This window comes from Sorex araneus, chromosome 1 (assembly GCF_027595985.1).
Source record: "Sorex araneus isolate mSorAra2 chromosome 1, mSorAra2.pri, whole genome shotgun sequence".
Taxonomy (NCBI): Eukaryota; Metazoa; Chordata; class Mammalia; order Eulipotyphla; family Soricidae; genus Sorex; species Sorex araneus.
This window is the reverse complement of record NC_073302.1, coordinates 420879550-420907000: the sequence shown is the minus strand read 5'-3', so window position 1 is coordinate 420907000 and position 27451 is coordinate 420879550. Positions and strand designations below refer to the sequence as shown.

The following is a 27451-nucleotide window of genomic DNA, read 5'->3' as shown; positions in this document are numbered from 1 at the left end:
TTTGGCAGAGGGAACACCTGACGGTTCTCAGGGTTTACTCTTGGTTCTGCACTCAGGAGTCACTACGGACAGTGCTCAGGAGACCATATGGGATGCCAGGGATTGAATGCAGGTTGGCTATTTACAAGGCAAATGCCCTACCCACTTCTACTATCTGGCCTACACACACACATATATACATACACACATGTATGTATACATATATAAAAACTTTTGTGTCACTTCTGCTTAGAGAATGACTTCCTTTAGGACAGGGTCATGTTATGTTACCTGTAACATATGCTAGCACATCTATAGTACATCCATAAAGTATGAGTACCTATATATAGTGTATTTTATGCTGACTGCAGTTAATGATCATATAAAATTTATTTGGGTAAACCACGCAGATTTAGACTTACATCTGCCATTTTTGTCTGTGTGTTCCTCATCCACTTTATATCTGTTCCCACTGTTGGCAGAACACCAATGATTTTGACCATATGATCAGTCAAGTTTTTCTGAAACCGTCAAAGAGCCTCTGGTTATTGTAGGTGCTTAGATCCTGTGTCAAAAATTAGATATTAATAAATATGTATACTTACCTGTAGGTTTCAGTTCTGACCCAGTGATCCATGTGTTTCTTTTTATCTGCATACCAACAGGTGTCAGTTTTTAATAGGGGCTAAACCCACTGTTTCTCAGAGTGTTATCTCAATATTTCAGCCAGGAAATGTGGGCCTGATGGATTGTCACCCTCTGGCAAAGAAGCACTCAGAGATAACTGTGCTGGGGACCACTAGGGCCATACCTGGTCATGCTTCCTACGAAACTACCAGGGCTATACTTACCAGTGCACATGGGGTCATGAGGTGCTGGGAATACACCTTGGGGTCTTACATACATTAGACTTATGCTTTATTTCTTGAAGCCAGATCCCTATCCCTCCAGTTCCATGTGGTTTATTGCTTTATAGTATAATAGTATGATACGAACTCAGATAATATAGGATTTAAAGTCTAATGTAATTATATCTAAAAATGTTAAATAATTACAGTTTTATCAAATAGCCCTTAGTATAATGATACCTGTTATCTTAGTAAGGCTTTACTTTATCAGTAAAGGAATTTGCACTCCACTTATGTCTAATAAAAAGTCCATATGTAAAAACAATTAAAAGGTGAACTGGATTTTGATAAAATAGCATTGTATAATAAATAGGAAAGGCTAACTGGTTTCTGATTTATTTTAAAAAGCAAAAACCAAGGGGGTATGACACATACTTTTTGAAAATGCAAAATTGTTTAAAAAATCCATGATTTAAACGTGTCCACTTTTTCACACTAGGAAACACTTTCTCCCTTTACATTTTGTTGTTGTTGTTCCCTGGAATGTCAGATTTTTTATGTCAAATAATTACTGGAGTGCGTGTTCCAGTTCACTTATCACTTGAAATAGACCAGTTGAAGATTAAAAAAATAAGCAAGTATTAAAGTATCTCTAAAAGCAGTGAGGATGTTACAGTTACATAACTTATTCAACCTTGAAGATAACTCTTGGTCTTTCTGTGTTTCAACATCTTTCATGCTGGTTTAAGAGTTTTAAATCATTATCTTCTTTTGCCTAAGCTTATCTTGCTCCTTTCCATCCCCTCTAGCTCATTTTCCATATAACGCTGTCAAAGTGAATTAATAAAAAAATCTCAATGCATGCTGAAAGTAGACTCTAGACCGAATGATGGCCACTCAATACCTCTATTGCAAACCACAACATCCATAAGGAGAGAGAGAGCAGAAAGGAATGCCCTGCCACAGAGGTGGGGTGGGGTGGAAGGATGGGTGGGGGTAGTGGGAGGGATACTGGGATCATTGGTGGTGAAGAATGAGCACTGGTGAAGGGATGGAAAGTCGATCATTGTATGACTGAAATGTAAGCACAAAAGTTTGTAAGTCTGTAACTGTACCTCATGGTGATTCATTAATTAAAAAAATATTTTTAAAAAGTTGAGCATTTTAATCACTTCCTCAGTTTAGATCTCATTAATCTGGACATAACCCAAAATCTCCAGCCTGACAGTTATGCCCCTGAGTAATGACTGCTATTTGCCTTTCCTCCTTCATCACCCTTTGCATGCTCTTCTCTCACTTTGTTAAACTCCTGCTTCTTCAGACCCTCTAGCCTATTGCTTTGCAAAGTTACCATTGAAAGTATTGTTTCTTGCACTTAAAATCTTTCTACTTCTTTCTTTACCTGGAAAATAGATAATTTTTGTTCAGAACTCATGCTTCTAGATACCAGTACTCGAAACCCTAATACAAGAGTGGCTTCTTTTGGCATTTATTCTTTTTTAGTATATTCCCTGCTTTCCCTTCATAGCCCTTCCAGCAGCCTGCAGTCTTACATATGTGTCTAAAATATACTGTTCCTAGATTATAAGCACCATAACATGCTTATTCATTAGTATGTGCCTCTGTTTCTAAAAGCTGTTTTAGAATTTGCCTTGCAAGATGACACTATATATGACTGTCTATACTTATAGTATATGACTGTTGTATCGATTCTTTAGCTCTAGGATAATCATTTAACGTTGGGTGAGAATGGTATAATTTTCTGTTGCTTCCCATTGAATGCTTGTCAGGGATCATACAACTATACATGAGGAATTGGCAAAAGTCATGTACATTTACTAATTCATCATGTTTTCTACTTTGCCTTCCAGATAGAAAAACAGTGAGTATAAAATTGCTAGGCAGCTGTTCAGTCCATTTGGAACTAGGTAAGAAAGTCAAGGCATATACAAATATTATTTAATACCTTGAAGTTTTAGGCAATGTACTTTTTTTTTTTGCTTTTTGGGTCACACCCAGCGATGCTAAGGGGTCACTCCTGGCGCTGCACTCAGGAATTACCCCTGGCCATGCTCAGGGGACCATATGGGATGCTGGGAATCAAACCTGGGTCGGCCACTTGCAAGGCAAACGCCCTACCCGCTGTGCTATCACTCCAGCCCCGGCAAAGTACTTATTTACCATGAGTTTTTGCTTCCAAGATTTTAACTGGACTGGAGGGATAGCACAGGTAGGACATTTGCCTTGCACGCGGCCGACTTGGGTTTGATTTCTCCGTCCCTCTTGGAAGGCCCGGCGAGATACTGAGAGTACCCTGCCCGCATGGCAGAGCCTGGCAAGCTCCCTGTGGCATATTCGATATGCCAAAAAACAGTAACAACAACTCTCACAATGGAGACGTTACTAGTTCCCACTCGAGCAAATAGATGAACAATGGGAGGACAGTGCTACAGTGCAGATTTTGACCAATCAGGTGTCAGTATACATCACACTCCTATATACACTTGGATTGGCTTAACTCCTTCTGATGTCACAATTTTCCCATTAGGAAGTCATAATTTTCATGAAATCACATGGCACTAACAGCAACTTCTTATTTCATTTCCTTATGAGAAAGAAAATCTACTAAAAATAAAGATGCTGGAGGGAGCAAGATCTCTTTGATTCACAAAGAACTTTGCTGTGTGTGTGCTTTCGTTGCCTACTGACAAAGGAAGCTAGCTACTTTCTTTTCAAATTGATTCCTTTTGATTTTTCATGACTATCAGTTAATGAGTGAGGAATGAGCCTGTTTCGAGCTGCTCCTTCGATTGATAGCTCTGTTTCATCTCGGCTGCTGAAGCTCGGCATATTTCTACTGCTTGGCCTGCCTGACTCGAAAGCAAAAGCCATTTGGACAGCACATCTGAATATCACGTTTCAGACGGGGAATCGGGTCATATCAGATCTAGAAGAGAGCGGCGTGTTTGGCAACCATTCTCCTCTGGAAAGAGTGTCTGGTGTCGTGGTACTTCCTGAAGGATGGAATCAGAATGCTTGTAACCCCATGACCAATTTCAGCAGGCCTGAACAGGCAGACTCATGGTTGGCCCTAATCGAACGGGGAGGCTGTACTTTCACACATAAAATCAACGTGGCTGCAGAGAAGGGAGCAACTGGGGTGATCATCTACAACTACCCAGGAACGGGCAACCAAGTATTTCCCATGTCTCATCAGGGAACCGAAAATATAGTGGCAGTGATGATCGGGAACTTGAAAGGCATGGAACTTTTGTACTTGATTCAGAAAGGCGCCTATGTTACGATCATCATTGAGGTGGGAAGAATAAATATGCCCTGGGTGAACCATTATGTCATGTCTCTGTTTACCTTCCTGGTGGCCACAGTTACTTACCTTTTTTTGTACTGTGCTTGGAGACCTCAGATGCGCAATTCTTCCAGGAGTAGGCGAAGACAGATGAAGGCAGATGTGAAGAAAGCTATTGGCCAACTTGAACTGCGAGTGCTCAAGGAAGGGGATGCAGAACTGGATCCAAACGAAAACAATTGTGTTGTGTGCTTTGACACATACAAACCCCAAGATGTAATACGTATCTTAACTTGCAAACATTTTTTCCATAAGGCATGCATTGACCCGTGGCTCTTAGCCCACAGGACATGCCCCATGTGCAAGTGTGACATTCTGAGAACCTAAGGAAGCTAAAGAATCTTCAGAAGGTGTAATTGAGTCTTTACAACGAGTAAAACTAGAATAGTATAGCACTTTTCACAGAAAATTCAACTTCAGCTTCTCTACCAAGTGCAAAAGAGGGTAAAATTAATGTGTTTTAAAAATAAAACTTTGTTTTGTGCCCAGATATTTGAACTTTTTGTTTTCCTAATAAGTTTTAATTGCTGTACATTTTTGTCCTTTCCAAGTAAGAACATTAATCTGTGTATAAAACTAATTAGTCTTTATCATCAAGTGATTGCAACAAGGTTGGCATAGAGAAATAGTCGTAATGTTTGTCATATGAATTTTTATACTTTATTTTCATTGTTTACTTTTTATATTTAATCTCTGCTCAATAAACCATTTTAAGATTAAATCTTTGCTTAATTATTAATGGTTAATTAATTTTATTAATATCCAGGAATCTAGTTTCCAAAGAGACTGAGATGTGTAGGTAATGTATTCTAAATAATTAGGTATCACTTTGGATTATGTAACTAAGACATTTTGAATGACTATAGACCTTAAATGCAAATACTCATCTTTGTTATGATCAGTATTTCCCAAAGTGAGGGCCACAGCCCCCAGGTTGGGGCGGGTGTTGGAATTGCACTCAGCTATTAGGACTTTTTGTTTTACTAAAGTTGTTATAGTCATCTCTGCTTTGTTTGTTCCCTTAAGCAAGGTGGATTTCCAGAGGGTTGCTGAGTGATTTTTGAAAAAGGAATGTTAGGCCTTTTGAGAACCACTATTTTAGAATTTAGCAGAATTAGTTTTGTTGGTAAATTTCCCTTCTACAGTGCTCCTAGTATATAGACTTTGGTTTTCCTTATAAAAGTGATGGCCAGATTTTTTTTTTGTGAGCATTTTAATAATAAAGAGCAGAGCTGACACTTTGTTCAATCTCCTTTCTAAAAGTGATCCTTGGCTTTCTTTGCTTCTACCTTTTTTCTACTAGATTAGTACCTGTGTAACAATGAGACTGAAGGTTTGGATTTTGCTTTGGCCATAATTTCTGGATGACACCCAATTAATACGGCACCCTGTGAGTCTGCATACTATGTCTTACACTGCCCTACCTGGGTGTGTGGTAAAGAAAGCAAACAATATCCTTTGGGAAAGAAAGTTGACCATTGTGAGCTGAAAGTTTCAACTCTGTTTTATTTCTTGGGTAATTTTTTTAATTATTATTATTGTTGGCCCTATAGAACCCTTTGCTTCTTCCATTTTCCTTCCTGTGGATATTGTGTCATAAGTACCTTACTCTGGTGAAACCCAACCAAAAGTTATCAAAGCATCTTATGCATAAAGATAGAGACATTTGTATTTAACCTCATTGTCCCTGGATTTGATTTATTTTTTCTAGCTGGTGTGTTGGAACCACTGAGGTGTAGGGGACTAGAGAGATGGTATAGTGGGTAAGTGCTTACCTTTCATGCTGCCAACCAGGGTTTGATCTCTGGCAAACCGTATGGTACCCGAGCCCCATCAGGAGTCATTCCTGAGCACAGAGCTAGTAGTAAGCCCTGAACACAGTAGAATATGGCCTTAATATGCCCCCTCCAGAATAATAATAATAATAATAATAATAATAATAATAATAATAAGCACTAAGGTACACACGCAATATGTGTGCCAGGTTCCAATAGCATCAGCATGCCTGTGTTTGTTTGTTCACAAGTTCTGGACTTTGAAGTCATCTTGTGCCATTGACATAATATGAAGCCGAAATGTAAGTAGAACTGTCAGGGTGCATTTCTTCTTTCCTGAGGTATGTTTGTTGATTTAGGCAAATATTTTGGGTAAAGCTTCAGCTTATAACCCTATAGCAGGTATAGCTGTCAGTGAACTTTTGTTAAATTAAAAAAAATATCAGTAGTTACATTTCTAGCTTTAATTTTATTGTACTAAATTTGTGTTTATAAATATATGTGCTACGCTTGATCTTTTCCCCTACACCCTTCTTCCAAATTTTATTAGATTAGTAACAAATGTCAAGGTCTGCAGAGAAATTAATTTTGCTTCCCTGATCTCCTTACTCTACGTATGCTTAATGTAAGAGAATGAATCTGATGACATTTGACTGAATATCCTGCTTTGAAAAATCAAAGCGAAACTAAATCCACACTTCTGAGCAAGCTCTATAAAAGACATTTAGTGTCGTTTACATGATAAATCAGTCTTCACTCTATCAGAATGCTTGAAAATGTCTTTCTATGGTCACAGCTTTACCACAGAATTGGTCATACACAAATCCTCGAAATGTGACATTTTTTAAGATAATTCCTGTACTTAGGGAGAAGAAAAATGGACCCTATACTTTTCTCATGTTCAGAGACTAAAATGTGTGTTACCATGAATTTTAATGTATGTTTTAGATTAATGTTATATATGTCCACATGTAGGTCAGGGATTGAATTCATCTTATACCAACATAGAAATCCCCCATAGCAACATTTGAAATACTCATGCCAGTAAGTTTCCAGCATGTTCTAAGCTCTTATCCAATTGGCTGAGTTGTCTTTTATGTCATAATCATTATCACTCAACAGTCAGCGCTGTCTAGAGTTACAGTAGTAAGACTGGGATGGGTTTTTATTTTTAAAGTTTTTTCCTTTCTCTCTCTAATAAAACATCTGAAACTCATTAAGACCTCACTAAGAGTTTCTCCCCCAAACATGCTGGAAGACAGTGGATTATTTTTCACCCAGAATTTTTTCTTTTTTTCATTTTAAGTTGATTGCCAACAGATGTGGAAGCCACATCTTCCTGTTGGGTTGTTCCTTCCGTCACGAGTCAAAAGAGAGAGATGAATCTACTCAGGACTAGCGCTCAGAGCAACAACAGGACAGCGTCTTGGCTTATGAAATTTAGTTTCCTTTGGCTGCTTAGTCAGAACGGCTGCAGAGCCACTGCTGTGTGGTCAGCTTACATGAACATATCATTTCACGTGGGCAATCGCATGTTGTCTGAGCTGGGGGAGGCAGGCGTGTTTGGAAGAAGCTCCGCTTTGAAGAGAGTGGTGGGAGTTATTGTGCCCCCGGAAGGAAAATTGCAAAATGCATGTAATCCCTACTCCACTTTCAAGAAACCGAAGTCCTCCGAGACATGGCTGGCGCTCATCGAACGGGGAGGATGTACCTTCTCACAGAAAATTAAGGTGGCCATCGAGAACGGTGCCAGTGGGGTTATCATCTATAACTTCCCAGGAACTGGAAACCAAGTGTTTCCCATGTCTCATCAGTCACACGAGGACATCGTCGTGGTGATGATTGGTAACCTGAAGGGCTTGGAGATCCTGCATTTGATTCAGAAGGGGGTGCACGTTACCGCTATGATTGATGTGGGCAGAAAGCACATCATCTGGATGAACCACTACTTCATCTCTTTCGTGATCGTCACAACCGCAACGGTGGCCTATTTCATCTTTTATCACATCCGGAGACTCTTGATAGCAAGGATTCAGAAGAGGAGATGGCAGCAGTTGACCTCAGATCTCAAGAAAGCTTTTAGCCAGCTCCAGCTTCGGGTACTGAAAGAAGGGGACGAGGAAGTCGGCCCCAATGGAGATAGCTGCGTTGTTTGCTTCGAACTCTATAAGCCCGATGATACCATCCGTATTCTGACTTGCAAACATTTTTTTCACAAGGACTGCATTGACCCCTGGATTTTGTCCCATGGGACCTGCCCCATGTGTAAATGTGATATTCTTAAAGCTTTGGGGATTCATGTAGATATTGAAAATGGAACTGAACCCTTGCGAGTGTTAATGTCCAATGAATTGCCTGGTGCCCTCTCACCTAATGAAGAGGGGTTAAGTAATGAACTGCCCCCTGCACGAAGGTCAGAGAAAGTGGGCCACGCAGTGGAAGAGGGGCACCCTGCTTCTCAGAATGACAACGAGCCAGCTTCTGTAGCAGAAATTGTACGCCCTTCACTTTAACAGCATGGCCTTTAAGGAACTAGCTTAAGCCTGTAAATTAGGTCCTAATACTGACTGCTTGCAGTATGTTTTTTTGTGTCTTTTTTGTTGTTGCTGTTATTGTTGTTTGTAATTTTCTATAGTCTTTTTCAAGCCTCAAAACCAGAAAATAAGCCTATAGGTTTAGGTTTGTCTGCCTCTCTCTCCCTCTCCCTCTCTCTCTTTCTCCTCCTATCTCTCTCCTTCTCTTTCTTTTTCTCCCCCTCCCTCTTCCTCTCTCCCTCCTCTCTCCTTTCTTTTCCCCTCTTTCTTCCTTTCTTTCTCTCTCCCTCCCCTTCCCTCTTTCTCTCTCTTTCTTTTTTTTTTACTATTTTCCATTTTCTGATGCTCCTTTGACTATGTTTTTCCATACACATGAATGTTAAAATAAGGACTGACTTTTCCCCTACATGATTTTTGTACTTATGTTGGATTGATTAATCTTGGTTTAAAAAGTGTGAATGAATCGGCACATTCCTTAGAACCCGTTAAGCCTGAATCCGTGCAGTATACAAATTTCAAACCCATTGTGCTCCCTGGCCCCCATTCTTGACTTGAAAATCTCACTGTCAAAAAATTTCTTACTCTTGATAAACAGTTCTCAGTCGCGATTAGTATTACTTTATCTGGTTTTGCATCACTCTGTTGCACTGTTGTCGCGTTGTTCATCAATTTGCTCGACCAGGCACCAGTAACATCTCCATTGTGAGACTGTTTTTGGCATATTGAATACGCCACGGGGAGCTCGCCAGGCTCTGCCGTGCAGACGGGATACTCTCGGTAGCTATCTGGTTTTGCATAGTTAGATGCATCTGGTTTTGCATAGGTATCGTATCTGGTTTTGCATAGTGAGAGCAATTTAAAGTATACCAGGGGCTGGGGATATATTATCATAGGTAAGGTGAATGCTTTGCTGGTGGCCAACCCAGGTTCTATCCCCAGCATCTACCATCCCATATGGCTCCATGAATGACCGCATAAGTGTTTCCTGAGTAGAGAGCAGGTGTCATCTCTGAGCATCACTGCTTTCCAAAAACAATAAAACAGTAAACATAGATAGTGCTACTCCTAAAATGAACATTATACCACTGCTTACTATTAATAGCTTATAATTCTAACATGTTCATAATGCATTCAGATTATATTTTTATTGAAATTATATTACATCTAGGCTTAAAATATTTATTTTTCCTTTACTAATTAATGGGCTGAAGTGATAGTGCAGCGGGTAGGGTGTTTGCCTTGCATGTGGCCGACCCGAGTTCGATTCCTCTGCCCCTCTCAGAGAGCTTGGCAAGCTACCGAGAGTATCTTGCCCACATGGCAGAGCCTGGCAAGCTACCCCAAGCTACCCGTGGCATATTCAGTATGCCAAAAATAGTAATAAGTCTCACAATGGAGACATTACTGGTGTCCGCTCGAGCAAATTGATGAGCAACAGGATGACAGTGATACTAATTACTATTTTAATTGAATCACAGTGATATACAGTTTGCAAAGTTGTTTATGATTGGGTTTCAGTCATACAATGTTTCAATACCCATCCCTAAACCAGTGTACAGTACATTTACCACCACCAATGTCCCCAGTTTCCGTCCAGCTCCACCCACCTGCCTCTATAGCAGACACCTCTCTCTTCTCTCTCTCATTGTTTCTCCCTCTCACTCACTCACTCTCATTCTCTCTCTCTCTTTCTCTCTCTCTCTCTTTCTCCTCCCTTTTTGAGCATTATGGTTTGCAATATAGATACTAAAAGGTTTTTCAGGGGTAGTCTTTTACCTACTTTCACTATTCAGTTCCTGTCCATACAATCATTTCCAACTATTGTTTTCATACTGGTCCCTTTTCTGACCTAACTTGTAGGCTAAGAAATACTTAATTATGAAAATATTCCCTTGATATTTTTGTCATGAAAATTTCTTGCTTTCCTATTTCTTTCTGCTCCCAGTTTATTTTGCCACAAGATAAAGTGTTTAAAATATGCCAAATTATTTTAGAACTCATATTACAAAGGAGCAGTCATTTTTAGCCTATTTCAGATTTATACCTTTTTCCTCCATAATCTTATGATCTTACAAGGTACAGGCACATTCAAATATCTTTTATTGAATGAGTATTGGTAAATATCTTTTTAATAGTGTAACTATTTAATGTGTTAATCTGAAGAAAGGGAAACTCAGTGTAGCCATAAAATAATGGGAACTTAATCCTGAAAATGTCTGTTCTATATTATTTCGACAACATAGAAAATGAGGATTTTGTCCTAAGCATTTATTCTAGCAATTGAAAACATAGAGTTTAGCAAGGACCTTTTAACTCTAAGTCTCTGGCGCTGGAATTTTAATTCCTAGGCACCTGAATGGAGAGGGCTTTCAACAAGAATTTTATGAGTTTCTTAGTGCTAACAATTAAGAAATTCCAAGAGGCAAAACGGAGTAACTGGTTCTAATTGCAGTAGGGACTGTTGGAAGTGGAACTTGCTGTTCTAAGACCATGCAACATCAGGATACAGCAGAAACAGGGCCAGTAACTAAGTAGGGTTGATGTTCTGCTGGCACACACAGGAATTGCTATACCCCACATTAGAGATATTTTGACTAAGTTAATCACAAAGTTTAGCCCCAAGACTAAAGGAGGATTTAGCAAGGTGATTGTCCTGGAATTTTTGTTTGACATTGCCTTGAGGGGACCGTGGTTCATATTGAAGAAGCTCCCCTGCTTTTTCAAGGTCTACGGTAGGATCAGCTCCTAAATCAGGATAAATTGCTCCTTAGACTGATTACTCTTGGCACCTCTAGGCGCTAACAGTGAAGAGAGTTGACAAGAGAGTGTTCCACTACTTGCCCCAGAGAATAATCAGAGCTCTGGAACTGAATGCATTGAGCAGTGCTGGGAATCTCCAGGGATTCTTACAGCTCTTTGTACTCTTAGCAAATTTATATGGTAGACAATTGACAGAATTTGAAGAATCATTTTGCTGACTCCCTACCACTACAACTGCCACGGATTTCTTCATTTGGAGACCTCACTGGTTTCTATTTTTGCTTCTGTCAATAACTTTGTAAATCACATTCTTTAAAAGATCAAAGTTTTAGGAAAATAATTTTCAACTGTATTAGTTTAATGACCAGGATAACATAAAGAATTTTATACCAATACCCTTCAGTATCAACTCATCAGTTTAGTAAAACCCTATGAATATAAAAAGCATATTAGGTCAAGAGTAAAAAGAGTGAGGAATCAGGATGACTCTTAGCTTCTGATATGGATCACGTGGGGATAATGATAACTTAGACAGAAAATTAGATGAAATAAGTTTGGGGTAGAGGAATGGAAATTTTATATATGTAAAAGTTGTTTAACCCAAAGAGTTGCTATGAAATCATTGCACAGTTGAAACTAAATTTAGCGTACTCTAAAGTTTTCTGGTAGGGACCACAACCACTGCTGCTGTCAGACCACTGTGGTCATATCTGACTATACTTGGGGTCATGACATCTGGAGATCAATTTTTGATCTGTCCTCCATCCTAGGCACATGCTTGACCCAATGAGTTCTTTCCCTGATCCATATACTGTGCTTGTTTTATGAGATAAATAATTTATCAGAATGTTTACTATGTGGTAAATATTCAGTTGAAGTCATTTACTAACAAAGCAAGTTAGTCATTATTAACTTTGCATTCAGTTTTTGTATTCAGTTTAACATTTATTTGCTATTATGTGAATTTTCATGATATCTCTGCAGACCTTCAGATTTACTAGTATTTCCATTTATAATGCTGAAATGATGGTCTTTCTGTGCTTAGCAATCTGAGTTACACTGACAGTTTTAATAAAAAATGTTTGAGGCCAGTGGTGATAAGAGTAGCTACGCTAATATCAGAGTACTGTTATATGTACTTAGCAGGTAAAAGCACATTTAATCCTAATGGTGATAACTGCAAAGAAGGCATCTTTTTATTGCCATTGTTTAAGTAAACCAGAGAAAGTCTAGGTAAATTGCTCAAAGTTAAAAGATTTAGAGATTAGTAAAACCTATGTTTGAATCTAGTTCTAAGCTCTGTTTTAACTACTCTACTATTTGCATAAAATGGCTTTTCAATAAAGGAAAAAAATAGTAAGCCAACTCCACTTTTGAACACTTTTAAAGATTGGTTCAGTTCTGAAGAGAAATTGAAACTGGAGGGTGGTTGAAATGTTAACTCAGCATTCAAGGTAAATAGGAAAGGTGAAGTATAGTTGTTTGTTTCTATTAGAATGGGGAAAGGAAAATTTAGCTCTAATGAACAAATGTTTCTGCTGAGGAGTGATTCTATTGTTAGTTGATCTCACAAAAATAGTCCAGGCAGATTTTCAGTAGACCTTCTAAATTTTGAAAGGAATAAAATATTTTGAAATTTCTCTAATGACTGGTTTTCAAAGCCTAGGTCTGGGAAACAATTTAAATGAACAGAGGCTCAAGAGAGAACAGTGATTAAGGTGCTTAGCTGACACATGGGAAATACTGGTTCGATACCTAGCACCTACCTATTTCCTCAAGTGTTTCAAGGATATTTTTTGAGTACAGTTTGAAGAATATGGCCTTTGTAACTAGCTGTGATTCCAAGCCCCCACCACCAAAAACAAACAAAAGATGGTGATTTTTGTGTTATGTGCCCAGAGCAAAACTTTGGAACGCAGTGGGCATGAGACCAGTAACATTCCCTAAACTTGTTAGAAGCACCAATCTTAGGGCCTGTGAAGCCAAACTATGGAGAATCCACAGTCTGTTCTAAGATGTCCTTCCCAGTTAATTAGATGGACATTTATGTTTAAAAATCTCTGCTGCCCAGAGGGTCAGTTCACAAAAGGATGCATTTCATGAAATGATGCATCACTCAGTTGTAATTAGAATGAAGTACTGTAATGGTTATTGTGATTTGACACACTAATGATAGTTATTGCTAATACACTAAGTAGTTAAGAGACACTTTTAGACATATTTTATTTATACAATGCTTTGACATGTGAGCATAAATACTCCTTTCAGTCCTGGCATTTCTACTACCAGCTTTATTGTATTGGCAAGAGAGTTTAGAAAAAACAAATTTTAGAAGACTTACATATTTCGAGATGAAAGCGTGAAAAAGCAAAGTATGGAGAAGAAAAACTAGACTGAGAAGTCGTTACTAAAAAATGGATCAATTTTGAAAATTTTACTAGTTTTTAGATAGTATTTGATAGCTTGCAGTATTCCCAAATTGTCATGAAAACTTCTCAACATACTAAAATGGTGGGTCAGTTTGAAATTTAGAAGGAAATCATATTTATTTCCAGGTTTAGGTCCAAATAATCAACTTCAAAATGCTGGCACAATTTTTATCACCCATTAAATTTATTAAATACAAGTTGGAAGTACCATTAGACATCTAAGTGGACCATCTGAAGCTGTTTGAACCCACTTTGCATCACTAATCATTATTTTGCTTCTCTGATGAGAATTCACTAATATCCTTTCCACTAGCATGACATCTTAACCTATATGGCATGTTCACTGGCTTATCAATTCATTCATTCGCTCAGCCAAGAAATACCCACGGAGTACAGTGGTGAGACATGCACACTGACTGTTTATATGCTTGCTTTCTAGTAAGGAGATGGGCCGGGGGGGGAGTTTTTTGATGTGCTATAAGAGGATAAAGTGGATTGGACTCTATTGGACCAAGATGTATTTCAATTAGAGGAGGCTTCACTAAGTTAAATAAGCAATTATACAGAGGTCTTAAGGAACTGATGCCCTGTGCTAGAACTCATAACAAGTGGAGAATTTCTAAAGGAAAACCTTTAAGTTAGTGTGGGGGATGAGGGTGGGAAGGAGGGGGGATTTGCCCTGAGGACATTAGCTCTCATCTTATAAAATAAGGTATTTGAAACTAATTCCAGTTTGCTTTATTAAAGGTGTTCCAACCAGGTGAGCAAATGAAAGATAAAAGGACAATGTTGCCATCTGGAAGCAAAGAACTTTATAGTACTTGATTCTGCCCATCAGATTTCAGAAAAAAGTTTTTCTTCCTAAAGGAATTGGATGTGGTTTGGGTGCCATTTCAGTGGTGGTGGTAGGGAAATCAGACTATTAGAAGAGTAGTTGTATTTGTAACTTTGAGGTCCCTTTCAATCCACAAAATCAGATTCCGAGATGTAAAAGAAGAAAACAGACAAAAATAACATTATTATACTGTGCATAGTTGCCATCTGGTGGGAAGAAAAAAATTACAAGGTGTATATTTCAAAATTCATTCAAATATTATGAGCCACTGTATGTGCCAGAAAAATGTATTCAACTTTTGGTTTCATTTCTCTGTCTTAACAAATTTGTTTTTGAGACAATATTTTTTATGGTTGTTTTTCTGTTTTTTGGTTCCCACCTCGTGGTAGTCTCAGGACTGACTTACTTCTGAGATTAAGTTTATGTTCCAGAAATTTTTTTTCTCATATATTACCGAGTAAATAATTTGTTTTGCAAGATTATGCCTTTTAGAACTAGAAAGGTAGCAGCTCTTATTCTGATATCCTTGGTGGTGCTATGGAAAGTAATAATTTAATAATAGAAATATTGTTCTAACCTATGTCAACATCGGGATAGTACCTATTCTCTAAAAAATTCTTGAGACATTCTTTCTTTCACTTTGGGGAGGGTGTAGGAGTAGGAGTGGGGGTACATACAGCAATGATAGGGCTTAATCCTGGCTCTGCACTTGGGGATCACTCCTTTAAGCTCAGGGGACCATATGGGATGCTGGAAATTCAACCTGGTTTGGCTGCATGCAAGGCAAGTGCCCTACCCACTGTACTACTATTCTGGCCCCAATTTTTGAGACCTTTTATCTGCCAAAATTCATCATCATCATCATCATCATCCCATTGATCCTCAAATTTCTCGAGCAGTCTCAGTAACATCTCCATTCGTCCTAGCCCTGAAATTTTAGAAGCCTTTCTTTACTCCTCCTTTCCAATGGTGCCACATTGGAGGCTCTTTCAAGGTCAGGGAAATAAGACCCATCATTGTTAATGGTTTTGCATATGAATACACATGGGGAGTTTTCAAGACTCTTCCATGTGGGCAGGAAACTCTCAGTAGCTTGCCAGGTTCTCTCAGAGAACTAGGCTATAAGGTGTCCGGGAGCTTGGTTTTATAGTCTCAGGATGTTGGCCTTGGTGGGATTACATGGCGCAGGGGCAGTCCCTGGATGTGACCACCTAGGTACTGGAGAATGGGGAATCTGGGTGGAAGAGGCCTAGTCCTGATCTGAGCAGGCTTGAAGGTCTCAGCCCCGGGTCCCCCCACACTTGGGTTCTTCTGCCAGTTCCTTCATGCGGAGGCTTATCTGAACATGTGGAGAGGGACCTTGAGCATGGCTGTGGCTGGGCTCCGGAGGTCTTCGGCCACGGGAACTCTGCTCGGGGTGGGGAAGGAAACTGAAGCCCACCCCCTCTGAGGGGCCCTGGGGAAGACAGCCAGGCACAGGGGCAAGAGACTCTCTGCCAAAATTTATCATTGTTATTTTATAATATGTTGTAGATCATACTTTTTGAAAAAAAAATGTATGAATTACCCCAAAACTATAAACCATTTAAAAAAATTCCAAGTTCACCAGCATCCCCCAACAATGTCACTACTCCCCTCCACCTCTCAGCCCACTTCCTTTGCAGGTATTTTTAAAATTGGATTCGTTATTACAGGAGTGCTGACTCTAGTGGTTTTGATGTATATTGATACCTCATGTCTATACCATTGCCATGTCCAAGGTCCCTGGTTACTGCCACTGATTTCTACTAATACACCTCTTCTTTGCCATGCCATTTTTTTCCTTCCTTTGTATTTTAATTTCTATATATAGGGCCAAATGTCTGCTCAGTTTTAATGCTTTTCACTCCTTTGTCTTGTTATTCTGGATGTTAAGGATAATTCTTAATATAAAGTAATCTGACTTAATTCTGAAGTGAAAAACAAAGTTTGAAGTGATAGAGGAAAGGTATATGCATAAAATGTTACTTGTAGAGATAATCTTGGTGGAAGGTATGTATCAAAACAAGACTATATGCTATTTTTAACTTATTTTCTTCAGATTTTATAAAGGAATGGAACTGAGTGAGGAAGATATCCAAATTGTTTACTTATGTTTTTCTGTATGCTTGGACATTTCCATAATAAAATGGTGTAAATATCATGCTTTTGGATGTCATGAAATGTCACATCACTTCAAATCTCCAAGAGCCCTTTTTTACTTAGTACTTGTTAAGTGAAAGATAACAATTTGGATACTGGTATCAGTTCATGGATCACACATTGCATTACACCTATTAAAGCTTTATATTCATAGACCCAAAAACTTGTGCTGAAACAGGTAGCAATATTCCTATTTTAGTGGTGGCAAACTGACCCCAAAGAGATCATACTCTCATATGCCCGCTTGAACATTCAGTCTGATTTCCCTTCATTTTTATTGTCATATTTCCCAGCTGATGAGTGTGGCCTATTGCATGGGACAGTGAGGTGAGCAAAATCACACAGTGTGCATGTTGGAAATCAGGAGGACAGCATGGAGACGTATCATAAACACAAAACATTTTACATATCACTCAAAAAACTAGATAAGAGTTACAACAGTAATGCACAACATTTTTAATTATTTATTTTTTATAATGATGGGGATAAATTTCACAGGATTCACAGAACAAAGTATCTTGTCTGGGGAACTTTCACACTTTCCTATATTAGGAAACACTGAATAAAATAGAGGGTGAGATTGGAGTTGAGAGGTGGTATATTCTTTCACATGGTGTATGTACTGAATTTACTTTAGAAAGTCATGCTTCCTGTGTAATATTGTAATATTGGTAAGAGGTTGGGAAGGGAATGAGTATATGTATATATGTGTTTATGTGGCTATAAACTATTTTTAATCCTTACCATATAATGTGAAGGAACTTTGCTAGTTTGTAACTTTAGATTTGCTCTAAATTATATGTTGTAAAAGGCTTGTTAGAACACTTGAATTCTAGCTTACAGTAAAAGTTTGGAGATTAATTCATAAATTAAAGTAAGATTCTTGTTACTATCATTTGAAAATTATTTTTCTCCACAGTTAATATCTATAGTATGGGCTTGATCAAATTAGAGATTTCCAAATCTTTAGTATGCTTGGGAAATTAAAAATCATAGAGATACACTATAGCTTTATTGCTTATTAGGAAATATTATTTTTTTTTTTTTTTTTTTTTTTTTGCTTTTTGGGTCACACCTGGCGATGCACAAGGGTCACTCCTGGCTCTGCACTCAGGAATTACCCCTGGCGGTGCTCAGGGGACCATATGGGATGCTGGGAATCGAACCCGGGTCGGCCGCGTGCAAAGCAAACGCCCTACCCGCTGTGCTATCACTCCAGCCCCTAGGAAATATTATTAACTGCTGCAACATACAGAAAGAGTTTTACTGTTAATAACACTTTTATAAAATATAATATTCTGCTATTAAATATAATATGTGTAAGTATAATACACACCTGTGATTTCTACCTTCAAAATTAAATTGAATAAATTTAGCTTTATGAAAATTGTTTTGTAATATTTGCATTTGGATTTTATATTCACTTTGTAAAAACTATCTACACTGGTCAAAATACTCTGTTTTTATCAGTAATTTCCCAAATTCCTTTACTACAATGCGTAAGGATTTTCTTTAAAACTTTAGTAGCTCATTAACAATGAGTTGCTAATAGCACCATACTCTACAGAAGCATTAACATTGCAGCTCAAGGGCCAAAAATATAGTATAGTGAGACCCTTACCACACATGGGCATGAACTGGCACCACCATGCGTGGCCCCCAAGCCAAAATAAATAAAATTCCAACTCCAATGAAATCCATAGTCTGAGTAGGGAAAATATACAATAATGCATCAAATTTGCTGCAACTTGGGGCAGATACGCTTAAAATAGTGGATGGGATTGACTGAGAGCGCTCACGTGATGAAATGGCACCAGGTGTAGGAAGTTCCACAGCAGAAGTGGAGACAAGCCAGGGCACATCAGTCCCAGGCTTCACCAGCTCAGTGCCACGATCCATCAGTTGATAAATCATTTGACTGCACAATGGGGAAGAGGTTGACTTGAAAGAAGCCTGGCTGGAAATAGGACTTCTCTGCAGTCTGGTTGTGTGACCATGGCCATGTGTCTGCATCTGTCTGTGCTTTCATTCTTAAATTAGCGTGGCTGAATTATATGGGAAACTCCAAGAATAACTCTTTTCAAAATGCAGTGTTTTTTATTTGCTTGTTTGTGTTTTATCCTGAGATCCAGTGACTTAAATGTGTGGGGCTGGGCGGGTGGTACTGAGGTTAACCCGGTTTGATATCCAACACCAGAGTTCCCTGAGCCCCACCTGGAAGCCGCTCAGAACTGCTGGATTCAAGCAGTGCCATATCCTCAGACTCTAACTTTGACACCCTTGGACTGTAGCACTGAGCCTAGTATCAACTGACCACTGCTGGGGAGAGGAAAAGAATATAAAGGTTTGAATCGTATCTCATGTTCTTGGCTTAAGGATCAGATATCTCCCTTACAAAGACAATTTCTCCTCTTCAGCTTCCTCTCAGCCTATGTCTTTCCACTCTAGTAGAAGAGGACCTTTTCCAGACCTACTTATACCTGCCATATTTAACTGTTCTTCCTGGGCTTCTAATCATTTTTGTACCAGTGAAGGTTCTCCATAGACTGATTCCTACTTACCTTCTCTGAGAATCAAAACTGTGTTACCAATGCTCATGGCACTTCAAACTCAGTAGCGTTCATCATGCTATAGTTTATGTAATCACTTCTTCCACTCTCTGGAAATAGCAAACACTTTTCATTTTATTCTATAAATTTGCAGTACTAAACACATTACCTAGTTCCTACCATGTCTTTATAAACATTTGTGGAACAAACCATTGAAATCTGAAGGAGTAAATGTTTAGAGTGTAGAAATATACATGTGTTTCCCCTTACTAGGGCAGAAAATAATAAAGAGCCAGGGAAAGGAAGATTAGAAATGTTGTCTGAAGGAGAATATGATGAGCGACATGTTTTCTGCTATAAAGTGCTAAGAACAAATCAATCTGAGTACATGTGAGTGATTTGATAAGGAATATTGGACTTCATAATGAAAACTAGCATTTATTTGCTATCTGGTAAGACTAAATTCATCAGTGATGCAAGATTTCATGAACTGAAAACATCTGGGCCAAAGTTTTAAAAGAACTGCATCACTATTTCTTCATGGCCCAGAGAACTGATGGGAATTATTAGACAGTATCTTGCTTGGCATAATTAAGGAGAAAACAGCATCTTTTTAAAGTAGAGCTCTTACACTTTCTTGATGTTTTCCTGGCTGAACACACATGCTGGCAGCTTTCCCAGAAGCCATCTCACAGATAGCCACAATGATTTGGCAAGCAGATAATGTTTTGCTCATCATTATACAATCCTTTTGAATCAAGCAATGCCTGGTTCAACTCAAAAGCAATGTGTGAACAATACGTACTTCTACAGAAAGTGTGTTTGATGTCTTATTTGGAAGGCTGAGAAGACTTGCCCTTTATAGATAAAGTTTCTTGTTCTAGTCATCACACTTCAGTTTTGTTATTAGTTCACCAGAACTTTAAGTTATTCACTGATGTGTTTGGCATATAAGCTGAATGGGTTTTAAAATGTGCTTGGTTGCTTGGTGGTACTTACAAAGAGAACCATTGTACAAGTTAACTCATTGGAAGTTGGAAATATGTGACACATCACATATTACAGCCTTATGGTGTCATATTCCCACCTCTGATATTGAATTAGCTGTGTATTCAATGACACAAAGATCATTGGTGTATTTATTCCATGACTAATGTTGGCCAATACCCAACAGAACATATAACTCTCAAGTGAATCCCTCGGCAGAGTAGATTTGATGATATGGAGAAAAGTGGGAGAGAAGGAAGGTTGCTGTGAAATTCTAAAGCTAGGATTCAATTTGAATTCTCCTAATGACCCTGTCTCCATTTCAATCTAAACAAAATTTGAATAAGAGATTGGTAATGGATAAGAAACAGGGCGATTATAAGAATGATGAGTAATGATGTGAGATTATCTCTCGAGAAGCAGTATATCATCTCACTCATAAATGGTCTGTGATATACATGACATTCCCATGGTTGCTTCATCACAGACTCAGCACCTGGTACTGGTAATCCAGATAGTTTCACAGAAGGTCCTGGAACTCAGACCTGAAGGCTGGTGCATGTGCGTCCCAGATTTTCACCTACTGTCTGCATGTGACCACAATGGCTATTCTTTTTTAATAGCTGCTGTTATGAAAGGTAAAAGTACTTAGAGATTTGATACCTAGTGAGGTCAAATCCATCATTTCAAGAATTTCATAACTGGTAATAATTAGAAAATTATTTTTAAAGCCACTATTTATGTAATAATACTGATTATGGGAAATAGGCAGTAGTGTGGTTTTTAAAGTGATAAACATTTTATTTTCCTCACAAAACTAGTCATTTTGCTCATTTTTGTTGTTCATATCAATCTTCTTTTCCTCTGGGTTGTCTTCTTCACTTATGTATACATGGTCAAGCTATAGTGTCTTATTCTTTTTATATAAGTAAATGATTGAAAATCAGTAACAATTACTGGTTGCTAAATTATTCAAGTGTATGGTAAATGAATAAATTGAACTATTTGGCTATCAAAAACATTTCATATTTACATGATTTAAAAAAATTGGGGGCCATAACCAATAGTGCTCAGGGTTTACTCCTGGCAGGCTTAGGGGACCATGTGGAGTGCTGGGGATTGAACTCAGATCAGTTCAACCAGTTCAGGGTGCATGCAAGGCAAGCACCCTCCTCACTGAATATTGTAGTTGCCCTACACATAATTATTTTGTGTTTAGCCTGGTTCTGAGCACTGTGGGTAAAGCACATATGTGACATTCACATGACTGAACAAAACAGTTCTTGGCTTTATGAAGCTGCCTAGTGAGTAAAATACAGGATGATAATAGAGGTTTCAGTTAAGTTTAGCAGCTATAAAGTGAGAACTGCATTAAAGGAAGAAAAAGGTTGGTGCTAAGTTCGGGTATAAACCACATAGGATCTGGCCAATTCAAGGGCTTGGTGATGGAGTCTTTGAGAAAGACCTTTCCTGGGGATCTGAAGAGTGAGGAGACATCATTAAATGGTGTCAAATAGAGTGAATTCTTTAAAAGAAGAATAAAAAGAATAAGTCCGGATAGAGAAATGATACGCCATTTAGATAGTTGGGGGCCAGTCAAGTAGGAACTCTTGGCATTACTGGTGGAAAGTTAATGAATAATTTTAAGCTAGGGAATTATGTAAATATTTCTTGTATCCCTTGTCATCCCTTTGATATTTGATTTGCTCAAGCGGGCACCAGTAACGTCTTCATTCATCCCTGCCACGTGCTAGTGTAGCCCAATGGTATCTGCTTGCTCCAGAAGCACGAAGAGCCTCAAACTGTTCATTCAGGGTTTTGACAAAGAAGTCTGACCATCTCGTAGGTGGGCGACCACAAGGTCTTTTGAATCCAGTCCCGTGGAATCCAGTCGGTAACAGCTCTAGTCCAGCGGTCGTCTCTAAATCGCATTATGTGTCCAGCCCATCTGACTTTTGACACCTTGGCAAAGAGACAGTGTCCCTGATTCTTGATCATTGATCAGGTCGGAACTCCAGATTCCTTCTCTCACTTGAGTGAAATGTGATATTCCAAGCATAGCTCTTTCTTCGATTCCTCTTTGGGATACCCAAATAGTGTTCTCGTCCTGTTTTCATAGGGCCAAGGTCTCTGAGGCATATGTTAGTGTAGGAAGAACAGTGGAATCGAAAAGATGTACCAGGAGCCAGAGGTTCTTCATCCTCTTAACCACTTCTTAGATGCTCTAGAAGGCATTCTACGCTGCTCTCTTCCTCCTGTGCAGTTCTGGCACCAAGTCATTCCTCATGTTGAGTTCTCAACCCAGGTACACGTAGCTGCTGCATTTGGACATGTTCATTCCATTAAGAGCAAATGGAATGTCAGGGACTACTTCATTTTTCATGAACATTGTTTTGGTGAGATTCAGCTGCAGTCCGACCTTTCCACGTGGCTAATGTTTGGTGTTAGTAGAACAATGTTATCAGCAAAGTGGAGGTGGTTTAGTTGCTGACCGTCTGTCTTCATTCCTATTCCAGTTGTCAAATGATGTTCTCAAGGGTGGCACTGAAGAATTTTGATGAAATGGTATCACCCTGCCAAACCGCTCTCTTTATGTCGATAATCACTTCCTTGTAGAATGGTGAGATCCTGGTGGTGAATCTGAAAGACAGCTCACAGAAGATCTTGATGTACTGAGATTGAAAACACTGTTTGGCTAGGGCTATGATAACTGCTTCAGTCTCAACAGAATCATAGGCCTTCTTTAAGTCAATGAATGTTAGACAGAGCAGCATCTTGAACTCTTACAAAACTTCAGTGAGCTTGGTCACCGTGTAGATATGGTCAATCGTGCTGCATCCTTTTTGGAACCCGACTTGCTCGCATGGTTGTCCTTCAATTAGTGTTCTGTCTATTCTATTCAGGATGACTCGAGTGAACAACTTGTAGATGATGGAAAACAAGCAGATTGGGGGGTAGTTGCCGATATGGATGTCTCCCTTCTTGTACAACAAAACGATCCTGCTGGTTTTCCACTGGGACGGAACCTTGCATATGGACAGGTAGCATGCGAAGAGTTGAGGCAGTGTATTGACAAGTACTGGCAACAGATTCTTCAGGTTTTCGGGTCTGTCCCTGTCTGGACCGGGTGCATATGAATCTTTACCGATGAAATGGCTTGTCAGATTTTGGGAGGGAGAACGTTGAGAACAACATATTCATCCTGCAGAATTTGGTATGTGGGCAGGTGGACATGGCTGTCGAAGAGATCCGAGTAGAAGTTGTGAATAATCCTCTCCATTGCCCTTCTGGAAGATGTGGTAGATCTAGCAGGATGTCAGAGGGCAGTCATCTTGGTCTTGTAGTTGGCGAAGGACAGGCGGGCATTGTGAATACTTTTCCCGGCTTCTGCCACATCAGCCAACACTGCTGCTCTTCTCTCTTTGAGGTCTTCTTTATCGCTTCTCTGCACAGCTTTGCCAGCTCGGACATTAGCTTGTGATTGCCTAAGGCCTGTGCCAAACCACATTGGTGAATGAGCTTGAGAGTTTCTGAAGACAGGCATCTGTTTGTGGCTTTCATACTCTCGGCATTTCTCTCACGGTCATGGAGGTGCTGAACCAGTTAATTGTATTTCTTGTCGATGTTGTCAATGATGTCATCATTCCACATTGCTGCAATAGTGCCAAAGAGCTCCCAGTTGGTGGTAATTCTAGGAGTTCTCTTCTTAAACTTTGCAGTCCTTTCTCCCCACTCTGTGAATTAGAATTTTGCATGAAGGAGATGGTGGTGTGGTCCCATTTGGAATTTTGGGACAACAGCGACAACGGTCAGGCAAAACCATCAATTGAATATGATGTGGTAAATTTCATTGTGGAACTGTCCATCAGAATAACCCCATGTCCAACATTTAGATTTGGTCTTCTGAAACTGTGAGTTACCATGGATGGTCTTGGTTGACATGATGAACTCACACAGCCTTTCACCCTGTTTGTTCCATTCTAGGCCATGGGTCCCAATGTGGAGTTCTTTGGGCGACCTTGTCAATCCTATCTTGGCATTAAAATCACTGACAATGATCTTGTAGAAGGTGTGGTCTTCTTTATAGAACTTCTCCTGCTCCATGTAAAACTCGATTTCTTCTTCATTGTAGTTAGGTGTTGGTGTGTAGATGGCGAAGATAGAAACTGCCAGCAGTGAGCCACATCTATTCAAGCATAATCATCCCGATTTGGGTTGTTAGACATTCAAATGAATCAATGCTCATGGCCAAGTTTGTGTTGACAAGGACACCGATGCCACCTATGCCTCTGTTGTCACATGTTCTGAGGAACAGTTCTTCTCTACTGTCGAAAATAGCGTGATGTGATTAATGCCTTCTCATTTCAGTCAGACCAATGATGTCGTACTTGATCTTCCGCGCTTGTACCATCAGGTCCTTGATGGATGCTTCAGATGCCAGCCTATGTGCATTGAAAGTACAGACAGTCATTTTAGTCCTTCTTTGTTTTGGCAGTCTAGTTCATCTCTGAGATTTTATTAGCCTCTCCTTGCTTATCCTTCTCAATGCTGTCATTTGGGGCTCTTTCAGTGTCAGGCAAATGAGACCCATTGTTGTTACTGTTTTGGGTATATCAAATATGCCACGGGTAGCATGCCAGGCTCTGCTGTGCGTGCAGGGTACTCTCAGTAGCTTTCCAGGCTCTCCGAGAGGGATGGAGTATTTTAGGGTGGCCTTTAATCATCCTTAAAGGTGTTTCCATGGTCCACACTATATTTGAACCCCATCAAATATGGTGCAGAAATTATGGAAAATGGGTATTAAGTGTGTTATGGTTGAGTGTGGCGGTGGATGGGTAGTAGAGGTAGTGGAGGTTGGCCAATGAGGTATTTATCCTTCACCAGTAGGGTGGGTTGTCTGGGTTTGATCCCTGGAGTGCCAGAGATTGGAGGAGGCAGACAGAGGATCTTGTTTCCGGGGTCTCGTTGAGCCTGGAGACCAAGGTCACAAAGTTCTGCTTTACCTGGTTCTGTGGGGCTTCACTCATGCAGGAAGTTCGGCCTGAGTGTCCAGAAAGCAGCCTGGAACGTGATGGTAGCTGGGTAGTGGAGCCATGGTTATTTAAATAACCATTTATAAATTATTGATACTAATGAGAACAAGCTGGAGAAAATAAATAGAGTGGGACTAGGGAAACTTCCGAGGCAGAGAGATCTATTAAGTGTATGTTTCTTTTTTTTCTCTTTCCACTTGAGTCACAGTGAGAAGCAGAGGTAACTAAAACTGTGGGAATAAATTAGGTTAATATGGGCTTGAGAGGAATTAAGCAGAAGTTTGCTGACAGGTTGTAAAGTTGTATGGAGGGAAAATTAGTTTGGAGGTGAAAGTTGGAAATGATTCCTAGGTTTCCAAAAGAGGGAAATTTATTAGCTGGTATCCTGAACTCTGACAGCAGTATCAATGCAACTATTGGAAATACTTGTGAACTGTTTGCGACTTTTTATTTTTTTTTTTACTTTTTATTTTTGTATTGAATCACCATGAGATGCAGTTATAAAACTTTCACGTTTGAGTTTCAGTCATATAGTGATTGAACACCCATCCCTCCACCAGTGCACATTCTCCACGACCAAAGTCCCCAGTATTAACGTCCCCCTCCCTGCTTTTCCACCCTCCCCCTGCCTCTATGGCAGACAATGTCCCCCATCCTCTCTCTCTACTTTTGGGCATTATGGTTGGCAATATAGGTAAGTTTAACATGTTCACATTGCTGCAATTTGTGTAATTTTGCCACTATAAAGTTTGAGCCACTGGTAGTGTCGGCTAGCATCACCCTGTTAAAGTGCTAGTGAGGACCATCTAAGACGAGACGCAGTCTGGTACTAGAGGTCTAGGTTTGAAGTTTCGGGAAGATTTGGATGGAGATGCTGGTGGACCACCTCTGACAGTTTGGGATTGGGAGCATTTGGATGGTGGAGTGCTCCTGACATAAACAAAGGTAAACAGCATTGAGTCCTAGAGATGCTTAGAAAAAACCTACTTTCTCTTCTCTTTATTCTGCTCTCACCCTATCACTCTTTTCTCCTGCAGAGTCTTTTGTTCTCTGGAGCTTTTCAAGTCTCTCACTTCTTATGCATTCCATGTTTCATCATTTCATTGGCAAGCAGTATAACAACATGCTTGTCTTTTATAAATTAATCTTAGGGTCACATGCCACCCCCTGGTTTCTTTTGTGTATTCTTAAGTCACCTACCCCTGTGGCTAAGATGATCTTCCAGTCTAGTGTTTGCTTTCCTCATTTCATTTCTCATTCAAGATTCTGAGTGAACAGTTTATATTTGCTACCATTACTTGGGGGGATGGGGTGGGGGAGTGCTGAAGGTTGAAGGGGTGGGGCCATGACCATCAGTGCCCAAGGGTTATTCCTGGCTACACCACTCAGAAGTAACCCCTAAAGGTGATCAGAAGACAGTATCCTGTGTCAAACTGGGGACGCAAATGGGTTCCACCACATACAAAGTGAACATTTTACCTTTTGCGCTATCTCCTTGGTCTATGCTACATTAATTCCATTAAAGTGTGTCTTCTGCATTCCAGAGATAGGCTTACTCCGAACTCTGTGTAAATCCTCTCTGGCCCAGGTAAACTAGTGTGGATGAAGGTCACTCTGTTCTTCCTTGAGCTGATTTTTCTCCTGATTCTTTTATTTTTATATTAAGATTGTGTCTCCTCTAGATTAATATGCTCATATTCTTTCTTCTCTGATGCTAATAACTTTTTCTGGATGCAGTTCTTCCATCTGCATAAATTAAGTATTTCATCATCTTTTTTTTCTCCACATAGTTGTTTCTTTTTTTTTTTTTTTTGATTCATCCAACACTGAATAACTGGTGATACCTGCAACTCTACAATCAGCAGAAACACAGAAGAGGGCAGGAGGAGAATGGAAAAAGTTCAAGTGTTCATCCTTATATTCCTTTGTTCTGAGTGGTGCCTGAAATCTAGGCATCCTGGGGAATAAAAACTGTGAGCCAGCCTTTTTTGCTTAGTCTGTACATTCTGTCAGTTAAGAACAAGTGTTCAGTTCTTCAACTCTGTTTTGCCTATGCCTTTCTCTCCAGCCTTGGGCTTTTGCTGTTTTTCACCTGGCCTGTTGTATATCTCTAACAACTGGTATCCTAATGTTTAGTCGGTTGTTAGCTACCAATTATCACTGTCTCCTGATCT

The 27451-nt window shown here is 39.4% G+C and overlaps 3 protein-coding genes across 10 annotated transcripts in view; all 3 read left to right on the top strand.

Annotated features, from left to right (window-relative positions):
• CADPS2 (calcium dependent secretion activator 2) overlaps positions 1 to 27451 on the top strand; it is a 541525-nt gene that overhangs the window by 172036 nt on the left and 342038 nt on the right. The gene's annotated exons all lie outside the window — the stretch shown is intronic.
• On the top strand, positions 3610 to 4521 carry RNF148 (ring finger protein 148). The gene has a single exon (XM_004602050.2). It carries the CDS (start codon positions 3610 to 3612, stop codon positions 4519 to 4521), a length of 912 nt encoding a protein of 303 aa, XP_004602107.1.
• On the top strand, positions 7349 to 8482 carry RNF133 (ring finger protein 133). Its single transcript, XM_012935215.2, has one exon. The coding sequence runs from the start codon at positions 7349 to 7351 to the stop codon at positions 8480 to 8482; it is 1134 nt and encodes a 377-aa protein (XP_012790669.1).